We start from the raw sequence: 24,495 nt of genomic DNA, 5'->3' as shown, positions 1-24,495 counted from the left end.
CAGAGCTACTGGTCCTCTAACAGCGAGCACCCTTCGACGAATAACAAAAATTGCTTTATTTTTATCGTTGTAATACTCATATTTCATCTTGATAATGTGAAATGTATTGGCAAATGGTTTTTGAAAGGGTTCATAGATTTGTACTTGAAGAATATCGCTTCTTGAAATCCTCGGTGGATACTAAGGTCAAGAAGTAACAACGCCGGTTTTAAAATTTGAATCCAGATACGGACGGAAACTTTCGAAGTATTGCTACATAATTTAATTCGTAAACAATTAAAGAACGCGTTAGCTGTTGTTACGCGATTGACAAATTGATACACCACGAAAGGTTTTACAAAATGATTACGAACGCGAAAAACTGCAAACTTGGCTAAATTAATAACCCCTTGGAAAATATTTAGCAAAAACGAAAATAATAAAATTTTGCTAAACGTTTCGCGATATTTCAAAATCTTTCGCGTATTATTATAAATCGCTGACCATGGCACTTTTCTGAATAATTAACTACGAATTTAGGTGGAAACACGCTTTTGTCTGCGTCATAGAACGTTTAAAAAGCTTCGAAAAATTGATTTTCTGGCCATTTAGTTTTGTTCAAGTAGCTTTGAGGTATTACGTATTAATAATAGAGTTGTAAAATATTTAATTAATGAAGCTATTACTTCTGTTCGGATTAACCTTCTTACCCTTAATTAACTGTAAATGGCATCGCAACTGGGAAGCGTACAAAGTGAGTTTTCAGCTTTTAAGGGAATATGACCTCTAGTATTTCTGTTGACCCCAAAAAGTCTAGCTACTTTGGAAAATAATGTCCTCCAGATTTCTGATTTACAAATATTTCCGATATTTCTGAAATATTTCTGATTATTTTAAAATATTTCCGATATTTCTCAAATATTTCTGATTATTTTAAAATATTTCCGATATTTCTCAAATATTTCCGATATTTCTCAAATATTTCCGATATTTCTCAAATATTTCCGATATTTCTCAAATATTTCCGATGTTTCTCAAATATTTCTGATTATTTTAAAATATTTCCGATATTTCTAAAATATTTATGATTATTTTAAAATATTTCCGATATTTCTCAAATATTTCTGATTATTTTAAAATATTTCCGATATTTCTCAAATATTTCTGATTATTTTAAAATATTTCCGATATTTCTAACATTTTCCGATGTTTCTCAAATATTTCTGATTATTTTAAAATATTTCCGATATTTCTCAAATATTTCCGATATTTCTCAAATATTTCCGATATTTCTCAAATATTTCTGATTATTTTAAAATATTTCCGATATTTCTCAAATATTTCTGATTATTTTAAAATATTTCCGATATTTCTCAAATATTTCTGATTATTTTAAAATATTTCCGATATTTCTCAAATATTTATTATGTTTCTCAAATATTTCCGATATTTCTCAAATATTTCCGATATTTCTCAAATATTTCCGATATTTCTCAAATATTTCCGATATTTCTCAAATATTTCCGATATTTCTCAAATATTTCTGATATTTCTCAAATATTTCTGATATTTCTCAAATATTTCCGATATTTCTCAAATATTTCCGATATTTCTCAAATATTTCCGATATTTCTCAAATATTTATTATGTTTCTCAAATATTTCCGATATTTCTCAAATATTTCCGATATTTCTCAAATATTTCCGATATTTCTCAAATATTTCTGATATTTCTCAAATATTTCTGATATTTCTCAAATATTTCTATTATTTTTTTTAATATTTCCGAAATTTCTTGTAAAAATTATTTATTCGTATTTCAAGTATTTCTACGGATTTAAAGAGATTTCTAATATTTTTCCGAATTTTTTTTATTTCCTATATTTATTTTGGATTTCTAGATTTCCATAATATTTATTTCGATTGGTCGCTAGTTTCACACCATATTTTTAAGTGGTTAGCCCCTCGGCACCCTCTTATGTTTTTGAACATTTTCGGCCTTCTCAGTGGTTTGTTGTAGAGGAAATTCCTAAAATTTAAATCTTACGTAAAGAAGTGTAAACTGTTGGACATCAGGATATTTATTTTAGTCGTCACTGACTAGTGGGGGTAAAAATGGGGGTAAAAAACAAGAAGGACAGCCAACATTTTGTTTTAAACGTCAGAATTAAAATAGGAATTTATTATCACTTCGGCCGATCACAATTGTTTTTAAATAAATGGTATTGATGAATGATGAATTTATGATACGCCATATTCGCCATTATTTATGAATATTTAGGTAAATTTTTGACTAGTCAAATTGACTAGTGAGCCCCCAGATTTCGATTATTTTTAGTAGTCAGAGCATTTATTTTAGTAGTCAAATGCCATGACTAGTGCCTTATGTCCAACCCTGGTGATGGAGTGGATGGAACTTTCGCCTCGCAGCAAGAAGAGCCGGGTTCGATCCCAGGTTACTTGTGGCATTGGGTGAAAACTCGGAACACCTCTACTTTTGCATTGAGTTTACAAGTTATCTCCCCAATGGTTAAAAGGGTTTATTACTTGTTGAGAACTTGCGGTTAACGGAAATAGTTAGTACGGGGCGCGTGGCATAAAGGGATTTCCACAATCCTCCTAGCTAATTTTACAATCCGTTTTAGGTTATAAACTATTTCTTTAAAATAAAATATCAAGGTAGGAGTGTATTTTTGAACGGCGTTGATCAGATTCTCTTCAAATCAAAAATTAAGTGTACGGCGAATAAAAGGGGGTCAGGCGAGGGGTCAGGCTTGTGGTTGCAACCAACTTTATTCGTTTCTATCCTTAAATAAATTACTAATAAAAGTAATATTTTTGGCTTCTTGAGTATCAGATATTAAATAACAATTAAGTTAAAATTCACAACTTAAAATACGCAGTAAAAGATAATTTTTAAAAACAGTAAAAAAAAAACGTTTAGTGACAACTAATTTCGGGTCTTAACAGGCGCGTCATTATCAGTAGCGGCGCCAGAAACAGGCCGAGGTAGGCCTGGGCCTACTTGAAATTTTGATAGGGCCTCCAAAGGTCATCTTAAGGGGCCTTTAAGCGCTACTATATCCAAATTGTATCTTTAATTTTATCTTTACAAATAAATGGTTCTTAAACTTATTTTACTTACATTGTTAGTGTACCTACGTACATTCATTTTCGTAAAGTTGTAAGTTCTGATGTAAGGAATGTACATGCGAAGTATCGAAGGAATGAATGTAAATTGATAGACTGGAATTCAGTCGTAGAAATAAGTAAATAACCACTCATTTGTTAAGTGCTATCGGTACACAAAAAATTCTGGTTTTAGTAATGTTTAAATTCATAATTAATTCTAATTGTTTCGTCGCGTACCCATTTTACCCCAAATTTCCCCACTTGCTTTTGGCCTACCTCCCAAAAATCCTGGCGCCGCTACTGGTCATTATCTCTGAATAATGGAAGTCGGCGGCTTTGTCACGTGGGCCCTGGTGAACTAAATATATAGGAAGATGTGGGCAATGTTTTCAGCCAAGCTAATTTCAAATCTATTTTTCAAAGCAATTAACAAAATTCAAAATTCCTTAAGTTTACTTAAAGACAATATCACTATTACCATAAGCCTATCATAAGGTCCCCATAAGCAAAGGTCTACCATAGCGGCTCGTGTTAAGATAAGAAAACTAACGTACGACGATCGGGCCGTAGCGACATCTTCTTTGTCAAAATTTCTACATCTAAAATATGATCTTACTTGTTAGAGCAACCACGTTCGGGTTGATAAATACCACACAAAACGCGTCTAAATCTCAAATTAAAAAAATTAATACCTTCAGAAACAAGTTATTTTATTTCTAAAAGCCAGATTTTGGTTCTGATGAATCATTTTGCAACGATAAGTGTTAATTTTTAAGTTTTAATGTGATCAAATTGTGAATAAGCTTTGGTTACGGCAAAAGTGGATATAAAACAGAAAGTCTGGGAGGACCGGTAGCCCTGTTCCATCAAAAATGAGGATCCCCCAAGCATGCCCCTAGTTTGTGCCTACCCCCTTTGGCGGAGCATTACAAATGGCGCTTTACTCGCATGTACCTGCGTAAATCGGCTGATATATTATAGTTCTTCTTCAGTTCCTTATCCACCTGATTATATAGTCTTTGGGCTGGATTTGGTGCGTCTGCTCTTTGTGAAAATTCACATGTTTGGCAAGGCTTAGGTAGATAATTGATTAAAACATTTTTGTTTTGTTTGAATGGGGTGTGCGGCTTAAAGTGTTTAACGAATTTAAAAACAATGGAACTTTAAAAGAACTACTAGAAGATATGTGTTCTCAACACGAGTTGTTACATTCGCATTACTCTGAAGAAAGAGGAGGATAGTGGATTTCTGTACGCATGGAATAATTGGGTATACAATTTAGTACTTAATGAAGAAGGAATTGACCCAGTTATAATTTATGACCCAATATATGCAAATGAACTCTCCAATGTAGTACATTGGATAGCTTGGCAAAAAACCTCAATAAAATAGTTTTGAGGGGAATTAACAACGGAGGTTTATTTATTGCACATGATTCCCTAATGCCGTATGTGTCAACAGTTACAAAAATGGTTATCGGATCAGTTTCGCCTCTCATCTGGTAGAAATAATCCAGGGAAAACAATTAAAGAAACTACTTCAGTTGTGAAAAATGATTAAAATTTAAAGAAACATTTTTAACTATAATTCGAAAAGTCCCAGCGGTGATTGAGAAAAGTTTCAATATAAAATATTATACACGACAGGCGACATGGGACATTATCAACTAAAAATTAGTAATTTAATCGGGGTGCAGTTATCCACTTTTTATTTCTTCAACAGTGTCAAATCTTCATCACAATTTGTCTTCTTAGCAGCTTCATTTGGCTCACATTTACGTTTAGCACATTTAAGTTTATTAGTTGTAAAACAATTAATTTCATCCCCCTTTTCTTGAGATACAATTGAACCCCAAATCTCAGTTTGCGATTCTGCATTATTACCTTGGTTATTACTATCATTGATTAAATAACCTTATAGGGTTATTTAATCCATGTTACTATACTAAAATTTGTCTGTACATCCCTATCTACTGGAATTTTAGTTAAGCCTTGGTTTAAATCTTCACTGGTTTGTATAGTACCAATTGAATACAAATCTTTTATAAATAAATTACACTGACTAAATTTACTTTTCGGCTTTAAAGCTAACTCTTCTGGTGTATATTTCTTACGAGCTTGAGCCAAAATTTTTGAAAAAGGAATAAATTAACCAACGTGACAACGTCTTCGGGAATTTTACCAAGGAATGCTTCTTGGTTTTACCGCTAGGTTAGCTAGCATCGCCCATCTGAACTATTTCCTCTGACCGTGACGTCATGAGACATAGGCCAAACGTAACAGAGTCGTTCCTGATTGGCTTAATCATTGTATAGGGGACACAGCTCCTCATTTTTGAAGGAAACCACTGAGAAAGCTAACGAACCCTTTTCCTCCCAGACTTTCTGTTTTATATCCACTTTTGGTTACGGTGCTAAGGGCTCGCGGCAGAGATTTCTCCCGCGTGGTTCTAAAGTTTAAAAACGTTCGCGCACGGCTTCTGCGCATGCATAATGCAACGCGCGAAATTCATTTGAGGAAATGCCTAGTTTAGAACATAACCACTAGGAGGTGCAGATTTTGAATACCTACCTCTTAATAACGGGTATGTGATCGTCAAAAATTTGACCAGGACCTTTGCTTATGGGGATCTTATGATAGGCTTATGCTATTACTAATAGGTTTGGTGTCTACCCTATAAATTAATACTGTAATTCTATATAGATTGGTCAAACCAAACGTAACATTCCACATAAATAAAAAACCCATCATCCCGTTATAGATTTTAAACCAATAAAAAATATATCGATGTTAGATAACTATACTAAACTCAAAGACGGCCCTAGCTAAGCCACTGTTCTTTGATTAAGAAAATTGGTATCTGTCAAATGACTTAGCCGCCGACGAAGTTTGACTTGCCCTCCAAGTGGATTTGATGAATCGAAACGGCAGATGAATACTCCTATGTTGATAAACTTCTGCAATTACTATAATCAGAAGTCAAATATTCATCTTCCCATACTGCTGTTATAAAAATTTGTTTTTAAAGAAAATTTTGTACATCTATCTATCTATCTATCTATATTATAAGGAGCGCTTGGTACGTTGGTCGTCGTAGTCCGAGCTTTCTGGAATGTTTGCTTAGTCTGTCACGAAGCCAAAGGCGGGGCGGCGAGGGAAAAGTGACCCGCGGCACAGAGGGAAACCGAGACTGCCTTTCGCAGCGTTACTGAGGTGGTTGAATGGTTCGACTATCTATTTTCTCAAAATCTGTCGCCCCTGAGAGTTGGGCCGTGTTTGTCCCAGCCCGCAATACACCCGAAATTTTCTCTCCGTTTCCGCCGTGAATTTAGGAGGGGGGGATCGTATGAGGTAGTTTCAGACAGTGTTGGGCACCGCTCATCTCATTGTGAGCGGATTTGTTATTATGAGCGAAAATGAGCGGTAAAATATCTTTTTAAAAGAGCGCAAAACAAAAATGAGAGGAGCGAAAATTTTACCGCTCAAAAAGAGCGGAAAGAGAGTAGCGCCGATTTTACCGCTCAAAAAAGAGCGGAAAGAGAGGAGCGAAAAATTTCCGCTTAAACTTCTGTCTTCTGGGTGTCCGATTTCAAAATAATTAGCAATGGCGACGAGGGTTTTCGATACGTGAAACTAGTACACGACAATCGCTATACAGTGGCGTAACTAAACTTACGGTCGCCCGGGGCGGAAGACAAAACCTTAGCCCCCTCTCATACAATTAATATTAATTAATTAATAATAATTTGAATGACTTCAAGTATTAATTAATTAATTGACGAATTAATTCATTATTATGGCAAATGAACTACAAATATTATTTGCTTTGGTAATAAACATTGAAATTAAACTTAAGACTTTACTGAAAGTCTGAAATACAAGGAATAAAAATGTACACGTGATAATCTGCGACCGACCATTCAAAACGCGCCCTCCGCTCTTATAAGTTTGCACCTGGGGCCCCTTTCGCCCTCCTGGTAGATACGCTACTGCCCCTACATACCTAGGGATTGTGTGTAGAAAGTAGATGAAGATGTAGTTAAAGCTTCATAAGTTAATTGTATGCTAGAAAAGAGCGCAATTATTATCGCTCAAAAAGAGCGGAAAGAGAGGAGCGAAAATTATACCGCTCAAAAAAGAGCTGAAAGAGAGGAGCGAAAATTATACCGCTCAAAAAAGAGCGGAAAGAGAGGAGCGAAAATTATACCGCTCAAAAAAGAGCGGAAAGAGAGGAGCGAAAATTATACCGCTCAAAAAAGAGCTGAAAGAGAGGAGCGAAAATTATACCGCTCAAAAAAGAGCGGAAAGAGAGGAGCGAAAATTTTACCGCTCAAAAAAGAGCTGAAAGAGAGGAGCGAAAATTATACCACTCAAAAAAGAGCGGAAAGAGAGGAGCGAAAATTTTACCGCTCAATAAGACGTGAGCGTGAGCGGCTCTTTGACGAAAATGCCCAACACTGGTTTCAGAAGGACTGTGAGTTTCGGCTTAGAGCTTCTATACGGGGGAGGTGGGAGGCTCGGGCGGGGGGTTTCGGGGTCGTTCCGATTTGAAAGTCCCGTGGCTGCGTTCAAAACTCTAAAAAAGCTCAGCGCTGAGCTCAACGGTCAGCGGTTTTTTGCTGAACGGTTTTTTTGACTTCCGGTTTTGACGTCACGTTGATCCTCGGAGACTCAGCGGAAACATCGGCTGAGCGAGATGGTTTTTCCGTTGCTTATCGTTATAGTGACGTCATTCCACAAAGTTAAAGGAGGGGTAGCAGACGATATTTTGTTCGTTACAACAATTTTTAGTTTTTCTCCGTTGATAGTTGTTGAACGCAGCCCGTGGCTCTCTCGGCGTACGTTAGTCCCGTGGCCTTTATGCATCAGCCATTGGATACCGGGGGTTTAAAGGGGTACAGGTTTGGTACGACTGCGAGTTTGAGTTATTTTTGCGGGGAAAAGGGTACCACGGAAATTATCACATGGGAAAAAGGGGAAGGTGGGTACCACGGTAATTATCACATGGGCAAAAGGGGAAGGTGGGTACCACGGTTATTATCACATGGGGAAAAGGGGGAGGTGGGTACCACGGTAATTATCACATTGGAAAAAGGGGGAGATGGGTACCACGGTAATTATCACATGGGAAAAAGGGGGAGGTGGGTACCACGGTAATTATCACATGGGAAAAGGGGGGAGGTGGGTACCACAGTAATTATCACATGGGGAAAAGGGGGAGGTGGGTACCACGGTAATTATAACATGGGAAAAGGGGGGAGGTGGGTACCACGGTAATTATCACATGGGAAAAAGGGGGAGGAAGGGCCGTACTGGGGGTACCCCGGTAATTAGCACATGGGGAAAAAGGGGAGGAAGGGCCTTACTGGGGTGGTTCGACTATGGGGAAAAGGGTGGCACGGAAATTATCCCATGGGGAAAAAGGGTTGGGGGGGGGGCGTACTGGGGTGGAGTGCCTCGAAACACACAACTAGCTGAGGGCCCGCTTCTCGGCTAGTCTATATTATAAGGAGCGCTTGGTACGTTGGTCGTACGTCCGAGCTTTCAGGAATGTGTGCTTAGTCTGTCACGAAGCCAATGGCGGGGCGGCGAGGAAAAAGCGACCCGCGGAACTGAGGGAAACCGAGACTGCCTTTCGCTTCGTTACTGAGGTGGTTCGACTATCTATTTTCTCAAAATCTGTCGCCCCTGAGAGTTGGGCCGTGTTTGTCCCAACCCGCAATACACCCGTAATTTTCTCTCTTTCCGCCGCGAATTTCGGAGGGGGGATCTATGTGGTAGTTTCAGAAGGTCTGTGGGTTTCGGAAACGGGGAGAGGCGGGGGGTTTCGGGGTCGTTCCGATTTGAAAGTCCCGTGACTCTCTCGGCGTACGTTAGTCCCGTCACTCCCGTGGCCTTTATGCATCAGCCATTGGATACAGGGGGTTTAAAAGGGTACGACTGCGAGTTTGTGGCTAAGGAATGATCAGCAGGGGCCCTAATAAACTGCTTAAGCATATGATTCATTTTGGTAGGCAAGTGGATACTTTCCTATAAAGAGTAATATTATACACTTCTGATATAATTTGATACCAATCTTCAGGAAAGGTTTGGGAAAAACTACACACCCGAGGAAGAACTGATGCGTAAGATGGTATTCTTGGAGAACGCTGTTAGCGTCTTCGCGCACAACGAAGAAGCGGATGAACATTCGCACAGTCTGGGCGTCAACCAGTACTCCGATATGGTAACCTAACCATCAGAACTACAGGTATACTAGTGTATCGCGTGTGGTAATAATGGACTTCCGGTAGATGTCCGAAGAGTTTACGAAGCTGATGAATGGATTCATGAGAGAGTTGAGTGTGGAGAAGGTTGAGCCAGAGGTCAAGAAGGCGGCTGAGCCCTTCGTATACAAAGCGACAGTCCCGGATGATCAACTACCCAAAAACGTAGACTGGAGACAAAAGAATGCCGTTACCGGCGTTCGAGATCAGGTACTTAGATACGGTTTGCTAAATTGGTCAGCATAATTCTTGAGTGTTAATAATTGAATTGATATAGGGTCGTTGCGGCTCTTGTTGGGCGTTTTCGGCAGGTATACGACAATTCGGCGTAGTCAGTTTGGTGGATGCGAAAGTTGGGCGAATGAACGACTTTTGGAAGAACTCGTCTTTTGGGTTAACAGATTTCTGGAGTGTTTAGAGAACTCTTCTTTTAGGCGAACAAATATTTAGAGAACGAGTCTTTTGGGCGAACAAGTATTTAGAGAACGAGTCTTTTGGGCGAACAAGTATTTAGAGAACGAGTCTTTTGGGCGAACAAGTATTTAGAGAACGAGTCTTTTGGGCGAACAAGTATTTAGAGAACGCGTCTCTTGGACAAGTCTTTTAGGCGAACGAGTATTTAGGAGACGCATCTTTTGGGCGAACAAGTATTTAGAGAACGCCTCTTTTGGGCGAACAAGTATTTAGGAGACGCATCTTTTGGGCGAACAAGTATTTAGAGAACGCCTCTTTTGGGCGAACAAGTATTTAGATAAATCTTTTGGGCGAACAAGTAATTAGAGAACAAGTCTTTTGTGCGGACAAGTAATTAGATAACGTATCTTTTTGGCGAACAAGTATTTAGAGAACAAATCTTTTGGGCGAACAAGTACTTAGAGAACAAGTCTTTTGGGCGAACAAGTATTTAGAGAACAAGTCTTTTAGGCGAACGAGTATTTAGGGAACGCATCTAAGGGGCGAACGAGTATTTAGGGAACGCTTCTTTTGGGCGAACAAATATTTAGAGAACACGTCTTTTGGATGAATAAGTCTTTAGATAACTTTTCTTTTGGGCGAACAAGTATTTAGAGAACAAGCCTTTTGGGTGAATAAGTATTTAGAGAACAAGTCTTTTAGGTGAAAAAGTATTTAGAGAACAAGCCCTTTGGTTGAATAAGTATTTAGGGAACGCATCTTTGGGAGCGTCCATTAATTACGTGAGGCGATTTTGGTGATTTTTCGACTCTGCTCCCCCCTTAGTGAGATGTCGTGAGATTTGGCTCGCCTCCCTCCCTCCCTCCTAATATCACGTGAGATTTTTCAAAATGCGTATTTTTAGTGTAAATACGTTAATCTGTGTTTGATTGCGTTGGATTTATTTAAAAAAACATAATTTGCTTAATTATTTGTATTTAAGACTAGTTAAGACTAGTATTTTAGACAAAACGTAGTCTAGAATCACAGTGAGAAAATCGAACAATGGAATACTTAAATTTTAAGTATTAAGGAAATACTAAAATTCGTAAAAGAATATCCATTCTAATTCAGTTCACGGGGACTCATGTGTGGTCTCAAGAGTGACTACTGGAAACAACAAGTCCATGTGATTTTCAGTAAAATCATCTGCTCCTTCAACCTCGCTCTGATTTAGCCACTTTAAACCATTGTCGCTTGCACACAGAAGCTCAGTAACTCGGCGTGTGAGAATCCGTGAGGGTCACACTTTGCGCGCCGGTGCAGGTGGTGCTTTGTGGACCGCACGCCGGTGCTCTGCAGCTCTTGTGATGGATGAAAAGTAGATACCGCATGTACTGCAGCATCTCTTTTTCTGATCACCATGTACACTTGGGCAATAGAGGTCATAGGGCATGCTGATGAAGGTGTGCAGTGGTTGAATTACTTAATTTAACCCAGTTTTATCGCAATTTTACACTGTTTCTTGCAGAAAAAAATTACGTAATAATTGCCGAAACCCCACCTCTCCTCCGCGTGAGATTGGGTGAGATTCAGCTCGATCCCCTCCCTCCCCTAAATGCCTCACGTAATTTATGGACGCTCCCTTTTGGGCGAACAAGTATTTAGAGAACTCGTCTTTTGGGTGAATAAGTATTTAGAGAACACGTCTTTTGGGCGAACAAGTATTTAGAGAACAAGCCTTTTGGGTGAATAAGTATTTAGGGAACGCATCTTTAGGGCGAACAAGTATTTAGAGAACAAGCCTTTTGGGTGAATAAGTATTTAGATAACTTTTCTTTTGGGCGAACAAGTATTTAGATAACTTTTCTTTTAGGCGAACAAGTATTTAGATAACTTTTCTTTTGGGCGAACAAGTATTTAGAGAACAAATCTTTTGGGCGAACAAGTATTTAGAGAACTCGTCTTTTGGGTGAATAAGTATTTAGAGAACACGTCTTTTGGGCGAACAAGTATTTAGAGAACAAGCCTTTTGGGTGAATAAGTATTTAGGGAACGCATCTTTAGGGCGAACAAGTATTTAGAGAACAAGCCTTTTGGGTGAATAAGTATTTAGATAACTTTTCTTTTGGGCGAACAAGTATTTAGATAACTTTTCTTTTGGGCGAACAAGTATTTAGATAACTTTTCTTTTGGGCGAACAAGTATTTAGAGAACAAATCTTTTGGGCGAACAAGTATTTAGAGAACTCGTCTTTTGGGTGAATAAGTATTTAGAGAACACGTCTTTTGGGCGAACAAGTATTTAGAGAACAAGCCTTTTGGGTGAATAAGTATTTAGGGAACGCATCTTTAGGGCGAACAAGTATTTAGAGAACAAGCCTTTTGGGTGAATAAGTATTTAGGGAACGCATCTTTTGGGCGAACAAGTATTTAGAGAACAAGTCTTTTAGGCGAACAAGTATTTAGAGAACAATCCTTTTGGGTGAATAAGTATTTAGGGAACGCATCTTTTAGGCGAACAAGTATTTAGAGAACAAGCCCTTTGGGTGAAATAAGTATTTAGGGAACGCATATTTTGGGTGAATAAGTATTTAGAGAACACGTCTTTTGGGCGAACAAGTCTTTAGATAACTTTTCTTTTGTGCGAACAAGTATTTAGAGAACGCTTCTTTTGGGTGAATAAGTATTTAGAGAACAAGCCTTTTGGGCGAACAAGTATTTAGAGAACGTATCTTTTGGGCGAACAAGTATTTAGAGAACAAATCTTTTGGGCGATCAAGTACTTAGAGAACTTTTCTCTTGGGCGAACAAGTATTTAGATAACGCGTCTTTTGGGCAAATAAGTCTTTAGATAACTTTTCTTTTGGACAAAAAAGTATTTAGAGAACAAGTCTTTTGTGCAACTAATATTTGAAGAACGCATATTTAAACCGAACCAATATTTGCAGAACGCGGATGTGGCTGCTTAAGCCTTTTTCTCGAATAAGAGGGAGCTGTTGGCTCGCGTGGCATGAAAGGCTTGTAACCACCCTCAGCACCCGGCTATGCAATTTAACTAGATCAGTTCAAGTATAATGGGATTTCCTAGTATAATTAACATTAATTTAAATTACATTTTAGTTTCGTAACAACATAGTAAATTTTCTATCAATACATATAACCATATGTAACATAATCACTCATAAGTATGCCATAAAAGCATTTTCTTTAATGAAACCTTGTTCACGGGATATGACGTAAATTACGTCACTTACAACTCCGTGACGAAATACGCGTCATCAACTTTAATGATGGGAAACGGAAGTTAGTGAGAATTCCTCGCGCGTTTCTGGCTTTGCCCACGTCAAGTTTAGCTCGTGCCTCGCGATCACGTGATTTCATTTCCATGGTAACCTTTTCTATAGCGCAAGGATTAAGCATTTTTGCATTTTTGGGTCCGCTCAATGTATGTTCCGTGTAAAACAAGGTCTCATTGAATTTTTTTCGATGGAAATATTATACAGAGGCATACTTATGAGTAATTATGTTACATATGATATAACTTATTTCACTATTTATTTTTTTTGGAATAAATATTTATACTTTCGTAGATTTAACTAACAAAGGAGACTACCCGAGGTGTTTATCACCGATTTTGTTGAAACTCGGGGGTTAGATAGACCTTATGGTAGTATGAAAATTGCCAAAGGGAAAAGTTGCAATGGACTTTTGTTTCCCTATGGCAACTGAAAATGTTTTGACCTCTCCATTTAAAAAAGCATGGGATTTTCTCGGTTTACCAAATATTGTTAAAATTTAACAAAAATTGATCAATTTTACCCAAAATCCTTTATCAATTTTACCCAAAATAGGTCAAATTTATCTTTTTGGGTAAGTTTTGAAAATATAATTTTTTTAATTTTTTTTAAGCAAGAGAAAATCCCATGCTTTTTTAAATGGGTTTTTTTTGTTTTGAGAGATCAAAAACATTTTCGGTTGCCATGGGAAAACTAAGTTAGAAGAAACCACCTATGGACTGTGAGAAGGATGATAAAATACGCGAAAAAGTAGATTAGTCCATAATTAAAAGGGATAATATAGCTAAATCCTAAACAAATTTGAAGAAATTAAAAAAACTTACTAATAACTCGTACCAATAGGTCTTCGAGCGAAAGACGCAAAACTCGGATCAAATAGATCTTCGAGTAATAAACTAAATTAAAATTAAATAAAATAGCCAGAAATTCCAACGGTAGACCGGTTTCGTTCTATTTGAAACTCATCAGTACCGTGCGGGAAATCTGGCTGGCGACTGTCAAATCTAAAGGAGAAACTAAGCCTTAACATTAAAAATTTCAAAACGCGTTGCATATAGCAACGGAAAGCCGAAATGGGGGGAGTGTGGTGGAGAATAGTATATACGATAAGTTAAGTTAGAAGAAACCACCTATGGACTGTGAGAAGGATGATAAAATTCGCGAAAAAGTAATTAGTCCATAATTAAAAGGGATAATAAAGCTAAATCCTAAACAAAACTAAAGCCCATTGCAACTTTTCCCTTTGGCAATTTTCATACTACCATAAGGTCTAGACCTAACCTCCGAGTTTCAACAAAATCGGTGTAAGTATGTCGATGGCGGGCAGAAAATAGGCTAGATTTCATCATCGGAACCGATGCCAAGATCATAATGTTTCCCTGCTTTCCCCCACCATAACCGAGTGAGTTTTTACTCCATCTAGCGGATCGAATCACTTCAAATCATTCGCAGGGTTTCACATTAATATATATTTTCCTGGGTACTCCAAAGGCGGTCAATGCTTTTATCCATAAAATCGTTGCTGCCAGAACTTTGACCACAGCTTTAACGGTATATTGAAAAACTGGTGTTAAGCCCATTCACACCAACTCTATTCACGACCGAAAACTATCGCTACGCCCCCTTTGGTTCGCCATTGAAACCTAGATAGGTGGTGACTAAAGCAGACGCTATTAGTTTTTCTTCATCCTTATTGGTAAATTTGATTTTATAAATAATGATACTTGCATTTCAATATAAGTTTTGCATCGTTTGCTGATATTTTGATAAGTTTATTTTAGAAAAAACGTTATTATGACTTTTTAATTTGTCTGTAGTAGACGCTAGGTCTAAGGTGTAACCTCGGAGAAGCTAGCTTCGTTACGCCACCTAGACTCGTTTCAGTCACGAATATTCGACATTGACGGGGGGGGGGGGAGTTTATAGAAATATATATACAACATTAAGCCTATCATAAGCAAAGGTCTAGGCCAAAATTTTGACGATCACATATACGTTATTAAGAGGTAGGTATTCAAAATCTGCACCTCCTAGTGGTTATGTTCTAAACTAGGCATTTCCTCAAATGAATTTCGCGCGTTGCATTATGCATGCGCAGAAGCCGTGCGCGAACGTTTTTAAACTTTAGAACCACGCGGGAGAAATCTCTGCCACGAGCCCTTAGCACCGTAACCAAGGCTTATTCACAATTTGATCACATTAAAACTCAAAAATTAACACTTATCGTTGCAAAATGATTCATCAGAACCTAAATCTGGCTTTTAGAAATAAGATAACTTGTTTCTGAAAGTATTAATGTTCAAATTTGAGATTTAGACGCGTTTTGTGTGGTATTTATCAACCCGAACGTGGTTGCTCTAACAAGTAAGATCATATTTTAGATGAAGAAATTTTGAAAACGAAGATGGCGCTACTGCCCTGTCGTCGTACGTTAATTTTCTTATCTCCAGGACAACGCCGTTAACATGGGCCCCTATGGTAGACCTTTGCTTATGAGGACCTTATGATAGGCATATGATACAACTAAATGGACTCCACAGAAAAGACGTGGTGTCGTTCTCCAAAGGTCGTTCACCAAATTTTCACATTCAGCGGAACGTCCCCAGCCATATTACCTACGCCTTAAAGGGGAACGGTCAAGCTTTAACCAGTTAGATAGCCCTATAGCCCATTAAAAACTAAAATTTATGGCGAAAACCGCACCAAAAAATATTAAGTGGTTAATTTTTAATAAAATAAAGAAATTTCGAGAAATCGAAAAGCGCGCGTGCACCGCGACACCTGGTGAGAAGACGATGAGACCGAAAAACAACGTAAAAGCGCGCGCTGCTGAAAAATTTGTTTCGCACGCGCGGCGCGTTCCAGTTATAAGAGACCTAAGCCTAAATCGCGCGATTTTAAAAGTTAGGATAGTTCGCAAATCGCTCATACGGGGTTAGGGGCGCTGGCGGCAGCCCCTAAGATGGCGGCGAAAATTCAAACCAAAACACCTGGCGTTATTTTTCGTTTCAACTATTTGGGCTAAAAGCTATTTTTTCAAAACAAAAAAAGGTACGTGTTAGTATATTGAACGTCTTGTTAATCTTTTGATACGGAAATAAGGCCATATTTGGAAAAGCTTGGCCGTTCCCCTTTAATATCGTAAAACCTTTCAATCAATTGTCGCATACCCGATTTTCCGCAGCTGGAGCGATGGAATCTGCTTGGGCGATTAAGACGGGAATCCTCAACACGCTAAGTCCTCAGAACCTACTAGACTGCGTCAACCCTCAGAGCGATAGTTGTGACGGGGGTGACATGCAAGACGCTTTCGAATACGTCACCAGAAACGACACGGGAATCGACAAAGAAGCTTGTTATCGATACAGAGGAAGGGTTGGTCTTGTTTGATAGATACATATTGCTTCCAACCGATTCTCAGAAATAGTCGCGTTACCTGACCCGAGCAAATAGCTATGATTTATCAGATTATCCCTATTTAGTATTTACGTTCAGATATTATCAGATCAGTTGATACGGGTCAAAATTCCAACCAAATAGTTTAAACCCGAAACTAATCCGAATTCATTGTAAAGCAGATTTCGGATACCTTACAACAAGAACCCATAGACGTACTAAGAACACGTAATCATAGCTTTAGCCCGTCGTGGAGCCTCCTAATCTATATTTTCAAAATAAGCCCCGCCTTTTTATATTTTCCGCCTGTAGTAACTATAGCGGTCTAAGAACTACTTAAACTAACTAAAAACCTACTTAAAAACCACTTAAAACCAACTCTAATTTCGCTTAATGGAGGACACTTAAAGCCAACTTAAAGCCAACTTAGAGCCAACCTGAAAATTAATAACGACAACTTAAGGGCAACTTGAAAGCAACTGAAAAATAATATGTAATTTTCTGTATACGTAAGGGTTCGCGCCTTCTTCTTAGAAGTAACGATAGTGGAAGAAGACTCAATAGCTCCGCCTCTTTCAAAAAATTCGATTAGGAGGCGATCCAGCAAAATTTCCTTTCCTCTGTTCTTGGTACGTCTATGGGTTCTTGCTTACAATAATCGATTTGACGTATCCACAGATTAAATTATGTTGGGATTTGGTTTTTTTTTAATTTGCTTAGCTTATAAGCCGGATATAACTGTGCAGCTAATTGAATCTAGTTAGATTAACTATAGCAGATCTGATCAGTTCAGATCGTTTACTTGGAAGAATAAATCAGATACAATTTTAGATCAGATAGCTCGGTAAGGGACTAAAGCTACGTTCACACTTACCCCTAAATTCGCTTCGTTTAGATAACTGGTTTTTAAAACCAACGTGAGAAATCGCTTCGTGTTGGTTCGGGAAGCAACTCGTCCAAGTAAGTTCGCTTAGAATCGCTTTCAAAACGACAAGGCGGGGAAGTAAAATTGCTCGTATTTTCAAAAATAATGGGGATAAAATTCTAAATAATGTCAAATAATATTACTATATGTATAGTAAACGTGATTAACTAATTGTTTTGGGATACATTTTAGTATTTTCAAAATTCTAGTCATAATTTGAAATGGCGTTAAGCCTTGGCTATAAGCGAACCGGGGTGAAGCGATTTCGCGCGTGTGAATCAAGAATTATCGTAGGCGGTCAAAACTGGCATACAAACCGACCGAAACTGGGTTTTAGGCTCTAGTGTGAACGTGGCTTAAGGGGAATATAAAAGATCTAACTGAATATCTTCTGCAGACATCTGAGAGTTGAGACCTGAATAACAGAGTTTCCAGATCCTGAAAATCAAATTATCGTACTAGAGCCAAACAATTATCGATGTCAGAAAATTATTATCGCACGCCTGAAAATTGGCTGTAAATTTTAATTTTGTTAAATTTGATAAATGCATATTTTTAATAACGCTTAAATGAGTTCGAGCGATTGAAAACCCAAATCGAGGGGTTAACCACTTCCTTAAATTCTTAACCCCGATTACAGCGAGTACAGCCTTTGGTAGTGCTAAATCTGTAATCGATTACGTAATCACTTTAGTGCAGTCAAAGCTACGGGCTTGTACACCGATTACGGATAGTGGTCAGCCCTCGACCAAAATCTAACGTTTTAATGGGTTTTCAGCCAAAACTTATCGTACATTATCTAACGCGCAAGCAAAATTATCGTATTATTTAGTATGCAAGAATATTTTGTTTAATCCGAGACAATAAAACCATTGCAGCAACTGCCCAGGTGTTATTTCCGTAAAAATTGCCAAGGTGCCAATTTCACCAATTTCGCGGTCATAGCTGAAGGAGACGAAGCGGCCATGAAGCAAGCGGTGGCTTTGGAAGGTCCTATTTCTGCAGCCCTCAACGCCGACATGTCCGATTTTCAACATTATAGGTTTGCCTCTCCTTTTGGTTTCATCGCGATACACCGAACACACATTTCAGCCTTCCCGTGACAAAACCTATTAAAGTTCCAGATAATAAGAGAGTTTCAATAACCCCACCGCCATCTATCGGATTTAAAAATAACTATTAGGATGGTACTTGTCACAACAAAGGGAAACCTAAGCTGACGTCTTGGTGACCGAGGTCACGCTGAAGTATGACGTCAAAGAAACACCCTCGTCTGCTTTTTTGTCTAATACGCATGTGTCACATATTATTGAAAATCACTTATTAATATTTAGATTTTGATTTATATTACTTATTATGGTAATGTAAGTGGCCCTTACTGGTATATCCTATAGTCGATTTTTACTGTAGACGTTAAATTCGCCTTTTTTAGTTGAATTTACTACGAACTCAAAATTTTCAAAAATGGGGGTTTACTAGGACAGACTTTCACCAAAAATGTGTTCGGGATTTCACGCTGGATTTCGGATTTCTTAACTTTTGCTCCGTATTTCACGATTTCTCGTCAGATTTTGGGAAACTCGATTTATCGCTAGATTTACAATATTTATCGTCGGATTTCGGTTACGATTGCTCGATTTTCCGTTTTATATCGCGATATTGCAATTTCTCGATTTCCCGTAGGATTTCTGGATTTCGAGATTTTGCGTAAGGTTTTTGGATTTCTAGCCGGATTTCTAGATTTGGGAAAATCTCCGGATTTTTAAGAAATCCAGGCTGGATTTCGGATTTCTAGTTAAGTGTAAGGGATTTCATTGAATGTCCGACCCCTCACCGATTGGTCTCATTTCGCGATCCGACCTACAAAATGTGTATCTCGAAAATAAACTGAAATATTATAACAATAAGCCGATTTCGACATTGAAAATGGTGGTCTCTACACGTGAGTACCACCATTAGAGGTCAATTTTTAAATTGCCAAGGTCTTACCAGATGGCTTCTGAGCCATAGAAATTTTAATTTATGAATAAACCGGGGAGGAAAAAGTATTTTTTATGTTGAATGTTTTTTAAAACAGTGTTAGAAACTGTAATATTATTTCTTTAACCAACAAAACGTGATCTATCTAGTGTAAATAAAAACCTTAAAATAGAACCATAAGCCCATCAAGGCCCCCTAAGTTGGAATTGGATATAAGCGTACATGTATTCAGCACTAGACAGGCGCAGGAGAAATCGAAATTAGGATCTACGCTACCTGGCGGAGAAAAAGAGTGAATGCTTCGCCCTCATGCCTATACCACCTATACTACCTCTTTCCATCTAGGAAGCAGTTTCCGGTAGCATGCATTGGGGGATTTGTGCATAAGTTTCGCGTTTTCACCAGTGACGTAGCTGAAAATTCAAAGCCCCCCCACAAAAATCTCAATGAGACCCCCCTTATAATTTATTTTTATGGCGCGTGGAGCGGACCATCCATTGAGTTGGGAATAAATAGAGGTACAGCTAAATCTGGCTGGCGCGGGACCAATTTCGTTCAATATGGAGACTTTTTCAACTATATCGTTCAACCGTGGCGGCATCTGTCTCTAGTGGTGGAAACTATATTGCAATTGAATTTTTGCGCGAATCATATAACTTTACAAAATATAGATGGCGCTACCGCCTAACTATAAAGATGAATTTCGTACAGTCTTCTCAGAACAGGTCCCGCGTAACCATGGCAACCGAAATCGTAATTGTAATTCTAGCAGTATTATTCCCAATTCAATGGGACCATCAGCTACGCCACTGGTTTTCACCACCAGGAGGATTCATGTAGCCAGTTTGACCAGAAATTAGCCTAACATTAAACTCCCATTCGTTTCAAACTTATGGGGCCTTGATAGTTTTATGATAGAACCTTTAATAGCTTCGCTCTCAATGTTTGTTTCCCTATAACGTATTTGTGAATCGGCAGGTCCGGAGTATATCAGACGAACGATTGTGGTACTGAAGTAACTCACGGAATCCTCATAGTTGGTTATGGCACCACGAAATCAGGCCAAGATTATTGGTTAATTAAGAACAGGTTCGGTAGATAACCTTTGTCTAAAATAATTTAACGTGTTGCTTAACAATTTCTATTTTCCAGCTGGAGCACTAGTTGGGGTGACGAAGGCTACTTTCGTTTGGCAAGAAACGAAAATATGTGCGGAATTGCGGATATGGCTTCTTTCCCTATCGTTTAACCTACTGAATTGTCTTCCAGTAAAACCATCTTAACGCGATCGACCCAGTTTGTCCGGGTTCCTTTGTATTGAAAACATTGCTACCATAATAAATGTTCAAACTAATTTTTCACTAATAAATAAAATTTAAATTCTAAAAATTTAATTTAAATTAAAATTTAAATTACGGCACTTGTACATTAAAATAGAATAAAAAAGGAAGAAAAAACCACTGTGTACAAAAATTAATTTTTCACTCTTGTCATATATTTTACTATCCTAATTACTTATCAACTATATTTAATTTTAATGGTTCTTATGAATGTATTCACTTAAAGGGCCATAGAATAATTTGAAAAATATGGTTAAAATTTCCCGTTGCTCATTCCCTTCCGTACCTCGTGATAGCAGATCCAACGAATGATAACTTAGCATTTTTCAAGCCCTATTTCCGAAATTCAAATCATTATGACCTATGGGTCTTTAGTTTAGCATATTGAAACTGGTCATTAGCTCAAACTACACGAAAACAAAAACGTGTATGATCTATCGTCTGCTCTTGAATTTACTTAATCCTGTGAAGCCCAGATTTTTCGGCTTATATTTAACCCATGTACGAGAGACCAATATAAAACATAAAAACTCTTTATTGATATATAAGATATATAATTACCAGTTAGGCGTGTTTGAACAGAATACGAAAAAGAAATAAAGCCTACATTTGCGATTGCAAATGCGGGCTTTACACACCCCACCCCAAAAATTAGGCGCCGGGGGTGGCACCAAGATCGTCCATAGCGTCGATGAAATCTTCTAGGTGTCGTCGCTCCCCAGCAGGGCCTCGACGTCCACGGCTGACAGGGTGATGACCCCTAAGGGATCCGCAAGAGCTTCAGCGGTCGAAAACGGATCGACCGGAGTTCCTACGTTATTTCCTTGCATGAGGGTGAAAGCCTGCTCAGGGCCACCCTGACAACTGCCCTGGGTGACGCCACTGAACACAGACGGGATGGGGTTTCCCACTCAACTGGTCATTTGGCTCCGAGGCCAGCGGGCAGCGCTGAAATAAGCGAGGAGCCCATCCTCCGTCGCGGCTACCCACGTGGCCACCGACCGAACACTGGGCTTAGCTGGAGGGGGCGGTTGCCTTCCCCCTCCATTTGTCTGTGGAAGGCTGGCTTGCATGGCGGCAGTCTGCTCCGGCGTGCGTTGGGGCTGGGCGGTCTGCCCCCCTCTTCTCGGTGGTTGAGCGGTCTGCCCACTTCTTCCTCGTGACTGGGGGGTCTGCCCACTTCTTCCTCGTGACTGGGTGGTCTGCCCACCTCCTCTTCGTCCGGAGGGCCTCGACCGGCGGGATCGGGATCGATGCGTCGAGCAATGTTGGCTAGAAAGTAGGCGCAGTTGCGCAACAACGATTAGCTTCAGGTTGAAAATTCGAGGTATCAAAATTTTTCATAACGATGGAGTAGACCCCCACCCAAATTTTGCTAAACGACGTTTCCCTTGGAACGCAAGTTGTATGGGTTAGCTGGGGGGTCTACTAATCTCCATCTCTGCCGGCGTTTTCGTTTCTTCGGGCGAGAGAGGGTTTAATCTTTCTCCACCGCCCCCCCCCCCCCCTTCTCCCGCTCGGTCTCGGGTGGGGTAGGGTCATCACCCTTCCACGGCGGGGTGAAAGACTTCAGCTGGGACACGTGCGTTATTACCCGCTCAGTCGGTAGAGCACGAGGCTCTGAATCTCGGGGTCGTGGGTTCGAGCCCCACGTTGGACGCCATTTGTGAGGCCTAGAATTGTCGGCTTATATTTTACCCATGTACGAGAGACCAATATAAAAACTCTTTATTGATATATATATATAAGAAATATAATTACCAGTTAGGCATGTCTGAACAGAATACGAAAAAGAAATAAACTAAAACCCCTTTAAGAGAGGAAGAAAAATATCGAGTCCTTTCGTCGTTGGCTCCAGGAAAAAAGATGCCCTTTCGTGCCGCGGCACCCGTATTTATAGGGGTCTCCTCGGATGACGCCACCGTCCTCTAAACCGATTGGCTAGAGGAAAAAGCCCGCCAAGAAATCTTGACGGACCTTCTGAGGTGCAAAAAAATAGTGTAAAATAGTTCTCTAAAAAATACGTGAATATTAAACTTTTGCTTTCGATAATTTGGTTAATTTAGTTCCTTAATAAAGTAGATATATCATAGAAACTAAAATGCGATATTTTAAAAATAATAACACGACTTTTGAAAAGAAATAAACCGTAACTAGAATAACACTCACTTAAATCGTTGAGAGTGTGGCGCCATCTCAGAGCAGAGATCGGGACTAATTGGTAAATATACGATGTTAAGGCCTAACAATTTGCAAGTTTAACTGAAATAATAGCTAAAGCTACGAGCTTTTTTTTGTTTATTTTACAATTGATATGGTAATTATTAATTAAAACCAACCGTTATCGAAGGAAATAATGGTCAGCATTTGACAGAGAGGCTATTTGAAATCGCGAGGCGGTGACATGGTTGCCAGGGAATAAAATTCAAAATTTTCATCTTGAGCGCGGACCGGAATACCACAATTGCACTACTTCGCGCGTAATGTGCTATCCTTATTGGTTATAAATATCACGTGATCACTAGCTCTTTAAAAAGGGTGTCAAGCATGGTGGAAGCTAAAATCTGGAGGCAGTGATAGACTTTCTCCCCTATTTACTTTTGGTAATACGCGAGGACTTAACGATTTCATTGAGTTCTTAAAGAAAATAAACAACATGAAAAATTTTAAGGTGACATGCTCCGATTCCTATTAAAGTTCCCAATTCTGATATTAATATTTTACGTTGTTTTACAAACAACAGAGCTGGTATAGGTGTCAGTTATGGCTTATTTTTTTAATAAAGGAATTTTGGTATCTGACATTGTCCCTTTAAGAAAAATTTAAATATCTCATATAATTGGTAATTTTATCAAACAATATGTTTGGAATTTGGAGTTGAGCAGCTAAATTAAATTAAATTAATGCTGCCATCATCTTTTTTTCCGATTCCATGTTATTCCAGTTTTAACATTTTCCACGTTATTCAGTTTCTACGTTATTCCAGTTTTAACATTTTTCACGTTATTCCAGTTTTAACATTTTCCACGTTATTCCAGTTTTAACATTTTCCACGTTATTCCAGTTTTAACATTTTCCAAGTTATTCCAGTTTTAACATTTCCCAAGTTATTCCAGTTTTAACATTTTCCACGTTATTCGAGTTTTAAATTTTTTCACGTTATTCGAGTTTTAACATTTTCCACGTTATTCCGGCGACCCTCTATGCTAGACCTTTACTTATGGGTAACTTTTGATAGGCTTATGATAGCAAAAAAAGGTTGCAGGGTCATTAGAGTGCATACCTTCTCAAAACAGAAAATTGCATAGAAATGGGTGAATAGCTTATAGAAAAGGGGTGATTAGCTTATAGAAAAAGGTGATGAGCTTGTAGAAAATGGTGATGAGCTTGTGATCAATGTGTAGCAAAGGGCGAATAGCTTAAGGAAAAGGGCGATTAACTTATAGAAAGGAGCGCTTAGCTTCTAAAACAGCGGATTTACCTTAATGATAATGGCGATTAGCTTATAACATAAGTAACATATTATGTTACTTATGCTTATAGGAAAGGTCATTAGCTAGTAGAAAAGAAGAATTTCAATTGACTTGTAGAAAAGGGCTGCTAGCTAGTAGGTAAAAGCCATTAGCTTCTTTAAAATAGATAATAGCATAAAATGATTCAGTTACAGTTATCCATTAGCTCATTGTCATTCGAATAAACTCACCTTGTGTTATAAGCCTATTTTGGTAGAGTTTGCAACCAAAATCTGACTTTAAAGGGCAAATGAGGTAATAATACTAAATATCCAA

General features: G+C 38.5%; 1 protein-coding gene across 1 annotated transcript; it reads left to right on the top strand.

The window, feature by feature from the left end:
• The first annotated feature begins 601 nt into the window (after window positions 1-601).
• Window positions 602-20,748, top strand: LOC149953171 (cathepsin L-like). Its single transcript, XM_090168774.1, has 8 exons — window positions 602-733; window positions 9,192-9,335; window positions 9,403-9,585; window positions 9,653-9,686; window positions 16,251-16,441; window positions 18,266-18,429; window positions 20,346-20,456; window positions 20,520-20,748. The coding sequence occupies exons 1-8, from the start codon at window positions 653-655 to the stop codon at window positions 20,614-20,616; spliced, it is 1,005 nt and encodes a 334-aa protein (XP_090024900.1). The 5' UTR covers window positions 602-652; the 3' UTR covers window positions 20,617-20,748.
• Window positions 20,749-24,495: the final 3,747 nt, after the last annotated feature.

The sequence above is a fragment of the Leiobunum rupestre genome, chromosome 3, assembly GCF_980474605.1.
Source record: "Leiobunum rupestre chromosome 3, qqLeiRupe1.1.hap1, whole genome shotgun sequence".
NCBI lineage: Eukaryota > Metazoa > Arthropoda > Arachnida > Opiliones > Sclerosomatidae > Leiobunum > Leiobunum rupestre.
Note: the sequence above shows the minus strand (reverse complement) of the source record. Positions and strands in the feature narration are given on the sequence as shown.